General features: G+C 31.0%; 1 protein-coding gene across 1 annotated transcript in view; it reads right to left on the reverse strand.

The window, feature by feature from the left end:
- The window catches only part of LOC124354738 (anoctamin-8), a 58,603-nt gene that overhangs the window by 13,147 nt on the left and 31,119 nt on the right, over nt 1-14,337 (reverse strand). The window contains exons 9-16 of the mRNA XM_046805406.1: nt 13,377-13,512; nt 12,100-12,155; nt 4,733-4,807; nt 3,810-4,046; nt 3,319-3,516; nt 1,703-1,834; nt 942-1,117; nt 181-448 (exon numbers count right to left, since the gene is read on the reverse strand). Of these exons, the coding sequence (XP_046661362.1) occupies nt 181-448; nt 942-1,117; nt 1,703-1,834; nt 3,319-3,516; nt 3,810-4,046; nt 4,733-4,807; nt 12,100-12,155; nt 13,377-13,512 (1,278 nt within the window). The remainder of the gene's footprint in view (nt 1-180; nt 449-941; nt 1,118-1,702; nt 1,835-3,318; nt 3,517-3,809; nt 4,047-4,732; nt 4,808-12,099; nt 12,156-13,376; nt 13,513-14,337) is intronic.

Genomic DNA, 14,337 nt, shown 5'->3' on the forward strand with positions numbered 1-14,337 from the left:
CTATACGACCGGCTCCTAAGTCTTGTTGCAATATTAATAAACCTTGAGAAGATCTCTGATACTTGGTATGTAAATTTTAATATACAATATATCTATAATAAAGTATGATTTAAAATTTAACTAGCCAACCTGTAGTAATAAAAAAATATGTTAAACTTTAATTACTTGTCTTTCACATACCCACTCCACACCACCACTGGGACCGATGGTGACATGGTGGCTAAGGGCAGCCTCTGCGTCCGCTGCAAGCCACTCTCTGTGTATCCTTCTTTTGTCATTGGTGGAGACCGGAGCAGGGGCTGGGGCAGGAGCAGCCGGAGGCTCCTGAGGTAAGGGTGGGGGTAACTCTTCGACGACCGCGGTAGCCTCCACCTGTACTGTCTCCAACTCCTGTGTCTCTTCCTCAGGAGCTATTTCTATTTCCTCAGCTGCCGGTGACACTACGAACCTTCCATGAAATCTCACATTAACTACACTGGTATTAAATTATGAAATCATTTTACACAAACAAAATAATGGTTTTTGTTATAATTTACAAACCATTGCTATACATACAATATTTTAAATTCACAATTCAAAATATTTTGTTTAAAAAAGTAAGTTACCGATTTCTACATACATTTGTAAAATTGTTCACAGCCAGATTTATAACAAAAAAATAATAATAAGTAAACCAGTTTAAAACTCATTCAAATTCAATTTTAATTTTATTAAAACTTTCTTACTACCTCTCTCATAAAAGAAAAGAGAAAATAGGCATTAGCAATATTTCTTACTATAAAATATTTAAGTAACTCATATTCATCATATGATGAGTTTATAATCACATTCTTGCACCTTGAAAGATGAAATATTAACAAAAGATTCTACTGTATCATGAAGGCACATTATTTTGACCACGGGAGTGAGTAACATCTTCAGCACGCTTGCAGCTACCTCACCTGCCAATGGGTAATTGGTTGGGCTGTGGCGGTGTGGACTGTGGTGGCGTAGCGGTAGACAGACGGCGTAGAGCTTCGCGCCGAGCAAATTCTACCTTAGCCATCTCGGTGGCGACCCATTCTGGCAAGTCAGGGATAGCACAGGTCACCAATAGTCTCAGTATGAGCATTGTGTGCTGTAACAGCGTTAAATAGTTACACATAACTCCAAAGGTTGAATTAATGTAAGTTGGACATGTTAAACAGCTTATTCAAATATAAAATATAACTTGGTTGTAACAACTAGTGTGCTGAGTAAAGTGAACTGAGAGTAATAAATGTAAGAGATGTGGAGAGGGGACTGTTATTTTGATATAATTTTAGTCAATAGTACAATCAAAAGTCTTACAAAATTCTCTCTATATTGACAGCACAGCTTTGTAAAAACAAATAGTCAGAATTCTTACAAATTATTTCTGTTGCACTGAAATAAATTAGAAACCTTTGACAAATCTTGTTGTCAAGCAGGTCTATTGTTAATTTATCCATGTTTTATTTGTTTATCATTTTTTGCATACATTAACCTAATGATTTTTTTTTAAAAGAAGAGGACAAATTCTAGCCCTTCCCATGCAGTGTTTTGTTTTGTAACATATAACAATGACACATTTCTTAAATCCATTTAGTCCATCTGTTTTGTTTTAAGTGCACACATGTTTTGGCAAACATTTATGTATTTATTGTAACAGTAAAAAATTAAGCAGAAATCCACCATAGTGTACCTCCAAGGCCACAATGAGCAGGATAGTCTGTGTGGTGGACATCTCAGGGAACATGCGGTGAACAGGTCCTGACAGTCCAATGAGTGCACAGTTCACCAGTACAGCGATCAGACCCATTGCTTCCATCGCATTCTGTCAACACACATCTGAACTGTTTAGTGTTAGCTAATAACTATGTTAAAATTTACAGTGATGTACTTTTACTACTAAAATACAGCAAAAGAACTATCTATACATTTGAACTAAAACCCTTTTAGCCCCAGAGCTACTTTTCAAATACATTATCTACTACCAGCTGCCAACACTGGTAGTGGGTAATATTAATTTAATGTATATTACAAATAATGGAATTTTCACTAAAAAATAAGTAACTCTGTTATTCTTTATTCAATTGTAACAAATATTTAACCAAATTAAAACAAAAAATTGCTCTATTTAGACAGATAAATAAAACAGCTTTAAATACCAAGATAATTCTTTATGACAAAAACACCTCATTTGAAGGTATTTTTTTATTTGAATATTTTATGAAAGTAACATTTTACTTCAAACTACACACTTTTGGAAATAAAAGATTGCAAAAACACTATTCATTTAATTTCATGATTTTTAAAATAAATTGTTAGAAATAAAATGGAGAATAGCATGCAACGGATTATGGATTTTTAGAATACAAAATTACAACATTTGTTTATAAAAAAACCCTACGTTTTATAAAATAAAATCTTTAAGTAAATATTGTTGTATACATAGTTGTTAAGAGTTTTTACAGTTATACCATGCGAAAGACCATGGAATCCTATATAAAATTCATATATAATATATGATTCTACAATAAAAGCAACATATCAATATACTTATAAACAAAATGTTACCCGGTACCCAACATATTATAAATTGTACTTCATTTGTATAAGTGTAAGCAATTTTGTAAAATAATCCTATTATACTTACACTGAAAACTCTCATTTTTCACTTGACACAACTGAAATCACTACATTACTTTTATCAAACAAATATGGTAAAACACTGTATAAGTAATATTTTAGTTTGTATTTACTCAAATGCTTGTGGTTACCGGCACATAAAACAACAAGAATGGCCGTTACGCAACACAATACTCATCCACTACGTCATATGATTAGAAGACAAAATCATCGCAAACATCATATGTTTCACAGATCAAAGAATAAGGAAAACAATGTAAAACTCGTTTTTATTGATAGTTTTGGAACCTATCGAATGCAGCTATCTGGCCAAAATAACAACCTTGTACTATATAAAATATTAACGAAATACGAAATGTCAAAATTAGTGACGCTGTGGCACTCAAAGGGTGGGTTAAATATCAAACATTAAGTTATTTTAACGATCTATACATCTCAATTTACATAAGCTTCCACAGGATCTAAATGACGAAAACTTGTGTGTTTTTAGTTTTGATTAAAAAAGTGTTGCTCTTTTAAATTTGTTTAGACTATTTTATATTCAAACAGCAAAGTTATTTTAACTTAATAAGTTTAGTCTATTTAGATCAAATTATTTGAAGGGGTCTACTGATAATCATGTCCCATACAACGAATAAAGAGACTGATTAACATCCGTACGGAACGTACCTGCCAGGTGCCGATGTTGGGCACTCGCTGGCCAAAGGGGCGCTGGAAGATGAAGCACAGCTTGAATGCGTCACTACGTATCTCAACGAGATTGTTGATGAGAGCACACAATGCAGCCAGCGGGAACGCAGATGAGAACAGAACAACATAACCCAGCTGTATGAACATCTCAAGGTGGTCGGCAAACGTTCCATCATACTACAACATGGTAAATAATATGTTCATCGTTATATTCTTGAATAAAGAGACATTGAATTGATTTTTTTTACTATAAAACTTTTTTTCACACTTTTTACACACGTGGAAATAAGCTAGAACTGTAATAGAAAAGTAATGGCTAAAGGTTGTAAAACTGCATATCATTAAGCTTTCAAATGTTGAGTTGTGTAACTACATTAACTTTCCCATGTAATATCAGGAGGTCTGATAATCAAACTATGTCCAAGATTCGAATTAATTGAGCATTCCACTTGTCTTGGAAACTTTCCCACCTTAAACAAGGAGCTCTCGAGCTCGGCCTGGCTCACGTTGCGGCTACTAGGCTTTTTGTCGGATTCGTTGCCAGGGCTCTCAGAGCCAGGAGGCTCACGATGTGCCTCGCTGGGACTCAGCGCTCCAAACAAGTCAAAGGACATCTTAGCCAGCCGCAGCTGTTCCAGCAGGTACGGCAGTGCTGACTCCTTCACGTTGCCGATCACTTGACGTGCTATCAGCAGTGCTGCCAATTGCTGTTACAAAAACACAACACTAAGATAAATATTAACATGTTGCTACCAGAGCCACATAATACTAGAAACCATACTGCTGAGGAGCCAAACTGTTAATGAATACATGGTTTTTAATGTCAGAAACTCATTTTCGTTGACAAAACATAAAAAATCCAACAATAAATTTGTTTTGGACTTAGTGTTCTGGACCGATCAATATTTAGATCCTCAGCTATTTCATCTCTTCTTTAGGTAAAATAAAACCCTGAATAGAAGAAGCAACAAACATACTAAGAGGCACAAAGCTGTAAAGTCGAAACATACAGATGGATACCAATTTTACACTTTATATAACAGTGTGGTGTTTTATTTATTTTTCTATTCTTAGAAAACGGTATCAATTCAGATGTTAGATTCTTGACATACCAGAACACCAGAACAGGGCTTAAATTATTTACCTGAGTTTGATCAATTTTCTTGTGTTACCAATAATTATGGTTTCATTACCCAACAATGAGATTAGATGGATTCTGAATTATCTTTTGGTGTTTTTAATTAATTTTACATAATTCTCATGAAAAAGTAATCGTAAATACCTTTTTATCAAACATAGTACAATAAAAGATAAATATTAGACAAGTGGTTCAAGGTATTAGAATGTAATATTCATAGACATTATGAATATTAAAATCAAATATGCAACTCACCTCTTTTAACTTTTCTTGATCTTGAAGATAGAATGCAATGTAGAAAAGTGATAGAAAGGAGTTCACAAATTGAAACTGAAAAGAAACAATAGCATTTGAGCAAAAGTTATTTGAAGTTATTAGTAATTACTAAATATGAAGCTTTTGTAATTTCATCTACACCAAATACACAGCTTTTACACACTATTTCTAGTGCTAAGAAATTTGTGTAGTAGAGGCAGATACCAGTCCTCAAACTCGTATTTCTGTTGTAACGCCTAACGATGGTTATGTTGTAACACAATGACGTGTGTGTACATAAAACGATGGCAAATTTATGCCATCCAGTTATCGTTTCAGGCTAATGCAGTTTAAATAAAAATACAAATTTTATTACACATTTTATATAAAATAAATATTTATGGTTACTCATCAGCAGTTATAAGTTTAAATATAATTAATGTAATAAACTTTAATGTGATACCTGATAAGCTAAATTGAAAAACAGACTAAGAAGGTTAACAGTCAGTTTTGATGTTTATATATTTCCATAAGGTAATATGTGCTTCGATAATAATACAGTTGGCACTATATTGAATTATGTTGAGTCATAATCCTGATCTGACTAACCCTAATTATGATCAGATACGATACCATTTGATAATATCTACTTAAATAATTAAATGGAGACTTGTTTTGGCTGTCAGGGTTCCTATCAGAAATATTGACTAAGTAGGTTATATTTCCCATATAGTTAGGTATGATACTGTTTTGTTACCTTCAGATATTATGTTTTGATAAATAGTTGAAATTTGTACCTTGATTCCTGATATCGAAGGTCAAACATACTAATGTAATAGTAAATCTCCCGAGTGCAGTGTATGTTTCCGACATGAGATTGACCTAATATAAATTCTTTCGATAACTATCATACATTGATTAATTAACAGCAAGGCTAGATGTACTAAAATGGAGGCAAATCTAACTTATAGTTTAATCATATTACTCATCTGGAATCCCAATCCATTAAAACCACTCACAGTCAGCACTGGGATAATTACAGACCTAATATAACTATGTTCAATAGAGATTTGATTACCTGCTAATATAACTGCAGAACAAGAACAGATTGAAATTGTACTGTCATCGCTAATTCAGTTTTTACATGACACTAATAATGTTGTTGGTTTCTTAATACTGGTTTACTTATCATGATAACTTGAAACTGGATGTTTGAACTGGGCTTTTATTCCCCTACAAGATAATATATACGTAAAACAGTATCCTATATGTTCTGAACATATATAGAACAAATAACCGTAATAATAATTAATTCATCTAATAATAATAAAACAAGCTAAGAACAATTAGCAATCCATTTATTTCCGTAGTTTAGATTGAAATTAATATCTTAATAATATAAAATGAGAATAAGATTTAAGACTTAAAGTGAATCAGCCATAACTAAAAGTTTTTACTACACATCGATTATTATACTGCTACATTTTATGATCAGACATCTCAAATAGCCATTAATATATCTGATGCATTTCATAAATTTTATAGTCATTATAAATTTTGAAAAATTACATCAGTTGTACGCATTACTGGATTCAATGTCCACCAATCCACCAATTTTTTATCTACTGATGGATCTGACAAATTATATGAACTATACCCCTTATTGAATTGGACCATTAGAATCGCTACAATTCGTACAACCTTTATTTATAAATTTAGATATTTTTTAACAGTAGCCTATACTTGATATTGGATTTTATATATTACAACCACCTAACCAATAATTGGACTTGACAAATTACATCAACTGTAACCTTACTGGATTTGATATATTATAATTACCTAACCTATTATTAGATTTGACAAATGGTATTAATCACACCTATCACTGGATTTGGCACCTTACAACAATCAAACCCATTATTGGATTTGAAATACTACAAAATTATATAGTTATTGGATTTGGTGAATTACATCAAGTGTGTACATTAATGGATTTATAAATTATATTAAGTACATTCTTGAATTAGACAAAGTCCATACATTTTTGCATTTTATACATTAACCATACCCCTTTCTCCAAGTTTTACCAAGAAGTTAGGTTTTGTTATTTTGTATTATTTATATCCCAGAATCTATGTTAATTGTTTTTGTTAATAATTTCAAATAAGTAATTTGATTTATTAGCAATACTATTATCATTTGATTGAAAATTGTTATTTCAGGAGTAAGTAATACAATATTTGTGCTGCTTTTAATTTGAAGCAAGCATTATTTTAAAAATAAATGTTATGATTCAAGCTATTTTATATATTGGAAGATAAAGCATTTTAGTTATTAGTTTTTTTAACAACAATTAAACATCTACAAATTTTTTCAATTACTACAAACTGTTATTTTAACACAATAGGAACTCAAAAGTACAAAACTCCACTGTAAAAATCGAAAAGGAAATTTGATTTTTAAATCTACTATCTTATGAAAAAATTGTAGTTATCTTGTTAGAGTTGAAAAGACACTAGAGTAGACACTAGTTAACATGGATGTGGTTTTTATGAGGGCATCTACATTATATGATGATTGGTCCAAACAGGAAGCAGAGGTTGAGCCAACACTACTGTGGTACGAAGTGGTCGAAACTACAGGTGTCGATCTGCATCATTCAACAAGCTACTGATAGTGTAACAGTGATAGTGTAATAACGTGTAAAAGAGTAAGCATACATAAACAATGTGTTATTATTGTGTAAAATAAAAAATTGTACTAGAAACAGAATGCTGTTAAAACTGACAGTTGTAAAAAAAGACAGATGGGACAAATATATCACGTAATTTCAAGTACTGTATGAATTCTAATAAGGCTGAAGTTATGTTTTATTTTGCATGCTTTTCAATGGACATAATATGTAACCAAATTATATGTTGTATATCCTGTTTGAAAAAGAATTCTAAATGTCTGAAGAAAAAAACGAAACATCCCTTCCACACTTCATTTTGTAGTTTGAGTTTGTACAATAGCTCTGTTATATTGGAGTTAAATTGAGAAAATGAGTGTTTATATTTCACAAATAGACACAATGAAATTATGAAATTTTCAAAAGTCATCTACTCAAACACAATAAGTCCATACAGTGATATTTTACAGTTGATACCATATTGGTACAATACATAATTTAGCAGTTCTTGAATTGAAAAGTAAAATAATTGGTTTATTCAATATGTTGATTTATTCAAGAAATTAATCTTATTGTTTTATGTATTGTAATGATGTCTAAAACTGTTCATCATTAACAAGAACTGAAAATTTGAAAACATGTGTGATGTTTTCAAATTTTATGTAGCCTAGATTAAAATGAAAATGTTCCATTTTTTAGCCTTATTAGCATTCTATACACAAAGATTTGACATTTTCTGCACAAGTGAGTGAAGAGTACGATGAACATAAATTGCATTTTGGTGTAAGAGAAATGTAGAAGGCAAGAGACCTGTATGCTGTTCAAATAATAACAGGTATACTCTAGTATCAAGGAGACTACTACTATGTTGTCATTACTGCACACATGCAAACAGAAATTTAGCTCTACGTTATGATGAATAAAATAATAAAACAACAGACTGTAATAAAAGTATTGTGACAACAGATTATAGAATTTTGTGAATATATACAACTGACAGTGTAGGTATTTTTTTTTTATGACCGAGAGACACAATACTGTAGAATATCTGCTTTATTTAGGGGACAAAATTAAGAATTTGTTGCGATGTTGCCCATTGGCAGGGGTGAAAAATGTGGTACCCAAACTAGGTGGATGGGAAAACATATTCTTTAAAAGAGAATTTAATGTTTTTATTTTTACTTAAAACCCATATTTAGTTAATATTTACTATTATTAAATCAGACCTGATGGTCTGAACTTTATAGATTTAAAATGTTTTCTCAAGATGTGTTTTGTTCTTATGTAATGTTTTAAAGAAAATCAACATTGAACAATCTCTTACAAGAACATGATTGCTAAATTTCTCTTTTATCCATAGTTTTTATTTTACAAAACATCAGTTCATTATCCATTTGCACTTCTTATTATAATTCATTTCACGTGAGATTTTTAGTTTTCCAAGGGCCCTTTAATAATCTTATGCTTTATCACCAGATAGTTTGGAATGATTTATCATGAAAGACAGCATTTCAAAAACACACTGACATGATTTAAAATAACCTACTGAAGATGTCATAAATTTTGTGACATAATTTTGTAATGGGAGCATATGAAACACAGAAGTGACTTCCTAATAATAATGAAGGTAAAATTTAAGTTATCACCCTATTTCTGTAAAGGGGCTGAATTTTTGTGGAAATGCATAAGTTCTAAAGTAAAACGCAATATTACTTACAGATACTGAACAAATTGAACACTTGCTGAGTTAATAAAGTAATAATTGAAATATTTGAATTGAATATTTTAAATTTCCAGTAATAGTAATGTTCTAAATAAATCTGGTTATAAAGATGAGAGAATAAATTTTGTGGTAATGCATTTTTAAATTAAACACCAGTCAGTATGAATAGATAAAATACATATTTATTACTCTTTGAAGCGATGGTCATTTACAACAGAATTTTTTCATGATAGGTGCAATGGTAGGAAACTACAAAAACCAGTGGATTTTGCATTGATTATAGGAATACCTATTTAGTGTAATAGTGCAACATTTACTTATATTTACAACAATAGTTTAAATTTTTATTAAAGCTGTATATAACACATTTTAAAGATTTAAGTTAGTTTAGCTTATATATTAACCCTTTTAACCCCGGCCATTAAATCAAGTGATGTGCCAGAAATCCCAAGCCATTTTCAGACAAAATGTAAGGGTTTTGTAAGAAATTCATAACTCAGTTATTTTTTAAGATATTTAGGTAATTCTTTTTTTCTTTTACTTCTTTATACATGTAGCTTACAGAAATATACAAATAAAATTATTATTTTGAAAGTAATTTTTTTTTAATGCATATACATATATAAAAAATAAATAAAAATGAAAAAATTTCAAGTTTGATCATGGAAACCATATAGATAAAAAAATATTTGACACAAAAATACCCATTTACTTTATGATATATTTAATCCTTAATAAAAGGAAACAAAAATTATAGGCCTACCTTATTTACAAGTGGAGTAACATCAATTTTTGTAAAGCCGTGTAAATTTTTCTTTTTGCCATTTCTGGGCAAGGCAATGTAACAAGACCTTTGTAATTCACAGTACTTAAAATAAACATAAAACCAAAGTTATTTCTGACAAAATAACTAAAACTGTTCATAATCTAAATTTTAAAAAAGTTTTAAAACAATATTTACATCACTACAAAATGTAAATTTTCAAGATATCCATCACTCAAATCGTTGTCACTAATCACATCCACACCATTTGCAACTAGGTTACTAATTATTGTATTTTCACTTACGGGAGACTTTGAACGATGTCTTTTACTCATTTTGAAATAAAACAAATAATAAAATAAACTTTAACTGCCGTACTTTATAATGCTTTAACCTAAAACTGTGAAGAAAACGGAATATTCACAACCACGTGATATACAGCTGTCTGCAACAAGCGTGAGCAGTCAGTCGAGACGAACTGCAATTGCTCATTCACAGACTGACAAAATACGAAGTCAAACCATTACAAACTAATATATTTCGATGCAAAATATCTTTGTGCACAAGTCTGTGAAATTTCAAAGCATTTGGTGAAATAGGTGGCCAGTAGAGTAATAAAAAGTACACGTCCGCACTATACGGACGTCGGGAGTTGACGCCATTTTTACGACGTCCGTATAGTACGGACGTCGGGGTTAAAAGGGTTAAATTGTTAATTATCCAAGATTAGCTTCATTCAGATTCTTGTGTTTTAAGCAGCATTTTCTAATCATAGAGAATTTGTTAAAGCAGATATGTCCAGCTAAGGTTTACAAACTGGTATTTCATTGTTACCACCCAAATAGTGATGCCTCACATTCCATAAACCATGATATCAAAATAACTGTACCTGTTAATAATATGGAATAAAACCACATTAACTCATAGTAGATGTAATTCTTCAAATATTTTGGCAACTTTTTATTACAGCATTAAGTGTGTTTGAGCTTTGACTTAAAATATTCTATATGCCTCACTTACACCTTAGATAATAATAATGAAACTGTATTGCAGTATATTCTGTTCTGTAAAATTGTATTTGTAAACTTTTATGATGAATCTAGATAGTTATACTTTTATTATCTAGATAATTAGGAATGAGACTGTGAATGAAGAATTAAAAATGGAAAATACACCATAGAAGTTGTAAACAAATTATGAAAAGATTAACAATACCCAAAAATTAAGCAATCAAATTTTGTAATATATAAATAATATAAGTCTACAATCCTGTACATAGTACTTCTTGAATCCATTGGATTACTCCAATTTCGAGGATTACTTCCTCATTGTCCGGTAATTAATATAAAATGTCATTGAAAACCTATTTATTTCCTGTGCAGGTCCATGACGGTTATTATAAACAATTTTTGTTTGAATGTTCATGTTTTATTCATTTGAATTAAAATGATCTTTATTTTTAGTAATGTGCAAACATAAATGGTTTTATCTTGGCTTAAACAACATTTTGTATAAAGTTTCAGTTACAAAGGAAGTAATCTATAAAATTTGGAATCCTGAATTGAGTGGGTACATTTTTTGCAATATTCTCTATTTTGTGAAACACTTCAAAATAAAATTAAGGAATGGACTAAAACAAATGTTTAAACCCAAAAAGATTACTAGATAAATGAGCTTATAACCGTTCCTAGTTAAATCAAAAATAAATCTAAGATTAAAAACGATTTTGATTTTTACATATGAAAAATCTTAAATTATTGTTAAAACCAAATTACACTGTCTTGAAATCTACAAAGGACAAATATTTTAAAGCTTCTACGCACTTAAAAATTCAAGATTTATTACAAACAGTTCTTGAGTTTTTCAAAAAACATGTTCCAAGATTCAAACCAAGAACCTTATCAAAATATTTTTTACTATCAATTTGTTCATAATAACTGTATTTCAACCAATAAAAAAATAAAACTCATGAAATAACAATAACTGCCGCTGTAAATTCGGAAAAAAGCTGGACTTTAAACATTAGTGGCGAAGCTGTGTTTATGAAGCACCAAAAGATGGAGCAGCCAATATTACTCACAGGTAGCGTTTGATACGATAAATAACGTAAAAAGAAAACAATAAAAAAAGGCAATAATAGAGCGAGGGGTGGAAGACATTGATTTAGCGGAATTCATGCACGCAAGGGTTTGATGTTTGATACAAACCACGGCTACTTTGGCGATTAGATGGTTCTCATACTTGGTGTCTAGCCTGTAGTTTTCTGTTAAAACACACCACGCATTTCACTCATGATCATGTCTCTCTCAGTCAACCCTTTTACTGCTTTACTTGCATTCATTTCAGTTCTGGTTTAGTGACATTGTTACTTACACCAAATTTACTAGAGCTAAACTTAAACAGATTATTGGTGACATTCACAGAATATTAAATTTACAACATTAAATCACTAATAATCCATCATCAATAATAAAAGTTTTTTCGAGACAAGTGAGATAAGACAGTACAATGACATTGTGAAACTACACCCTTCTCACAAATACACCAACAATAACTAACCCACCAAATTCCAACTCAAAAGTAAAATTACCTCACCATCTATATTTTATTTCTTAAAGGTCATAAAAATTTAATCTCTCCCATGTAGCTCCACTGGGACATGTGACAAGTGTGTGACCATTTATATATTTTAACTCCATCTTTCCTAAAAAAAAAAAAACTGTTTTCTTTTCTTAATGAAGAAGGCTTTTGGCAAAGTGATATCCGCCATATCAATATTTGAATTTATAGATCTCCTGTATCTAATGTTGATCATTCTAAATAAATTGTATAGAATTTACTTTACTGAGCAAACGTAAAACAAAAACTAAACATTTTTTTAACTGTTCAGCAGGTGAATGTGAATGCACAACACATGTTTAACCAACTGTTCAATATAACAATGGTAAACTTCTTAACTAATTTCTTTATAAGCCCCATAAACAACGTTACAACAGTAGCAGTAAAAGGGTTGACAAACTTGTTAGTCTACAGAACTATTGAACACAACACATTTAGCCTAGTTTTAGTCCCACACTAACACATTGACAATCTACACTGACAAGTAATTTTAACATGATATGTATGCTGTGAAAAATGTTTTACATACAATGACACGCTTTTATGGACGAATATATTAAAATCCTACAGATACGTTTTCTTTTATAAAAATCAAAATATTTGTAAAACAGAGAATTTGGATTTTGTCAAACTGAAATATCAGAAAGACAACAGAACTAAGCAGTTTAATATCCACACTTCAATCTGAAATATTTAATGATAAAGTCAATTTGTATTTGTAAACAACAACAACCCTCAACTCAGCCACTGGAAAACAAGTAATAACGAAAATACAAGTTAGTGAGCCCATACTATGGCTGGTGCCTCTAACTCTACTCTAAACCCACATTCATGCTCCAATATGTTAGTGACAATGAACACTTGCCTCTATCGTTGAGCCAGCACGCCACCTTGTAGTACGCCTCGTCCAGTAGTGTTATTCCCACCGCCAGCAGGATCTTGGGCAGGTAGCTCAAGCAGAAGGCATAGCCTTGTGCTTCGATCTGACGGTCCCACCAGTCCTTGACAACATATTGTAACAAAATTAACAAATATGGTCCATATTTCTATCAAATAATAATACTATACTCTAATACTAAAAATTGACTAAACATTGTATTGGTTCTAGACATAAGGAGAAAGTTGAATCTATGCTTACGCAGCTGGAATTAAGACAGTTTTACACATTTTAGTAGTATTAAAAAATATTCATACTAGTATGCACAGTTGAGAAGTATATTCCAAGATTTAACTTTAATAACTTTAACCAAATGTTCCACTTTCTAATCACTTGACACAGTGAAGCTAATTATTTAGTTTAAAATTAAATATATGGTTTGGTAAGGAATGTATGTAAGGAAATTAAATACATTAAAAACTGAATAATGCAGTAACTCTTGCCTTCAACCAATGAGTCATTGTGTGAGTGTGCCTAAGGTGTAAAAGACATAATAACTTGCACAACAAGAACTACTTCTGCAGATTGTGCAGAATCTATTTGGTGTACTATCTGTGTATATGTACTATCTGGTGAGCCAACCATCTCAATGATATAAGGTATCATCTGATGGCATCTTTACCTACAGCTCCCAGGGGATATCTATCTGGCAAGCCAGCCATCTCCATGAGATAAGGTATCAACTTGTCGCATCGCTCTCTCCAGCTTGCAATTGTTGGCTCGCAATTACTTGTTTTAAAATATTTTTATTTGCATAAGGGCATTTCTTCTCCATTAAAATGTAGTTTTTAAATAATATAATTAGTTTAAGTATCAACGATTCTTAAGTGAAATTACTAAATTTTGAATATACCCCTTAGTTTGTAATATGTTGTAAGAATGTCCTGCT

The sequence above is a fragment of the Homalodisca vitripennis genome, chromosome 2, assembly GCF_021130785.1.
Source record: "Homalodisca vitripennis isolate AUS2020 chromosome 2, UT_GWSS_2.1, whole genome shotgun sequence".
NCBI lineage: Eukaryota > Metazoa > Arthropoda > Insecta > Hemiptera > Cicadellidae > Homalodisca > Homalodisca vitripennis.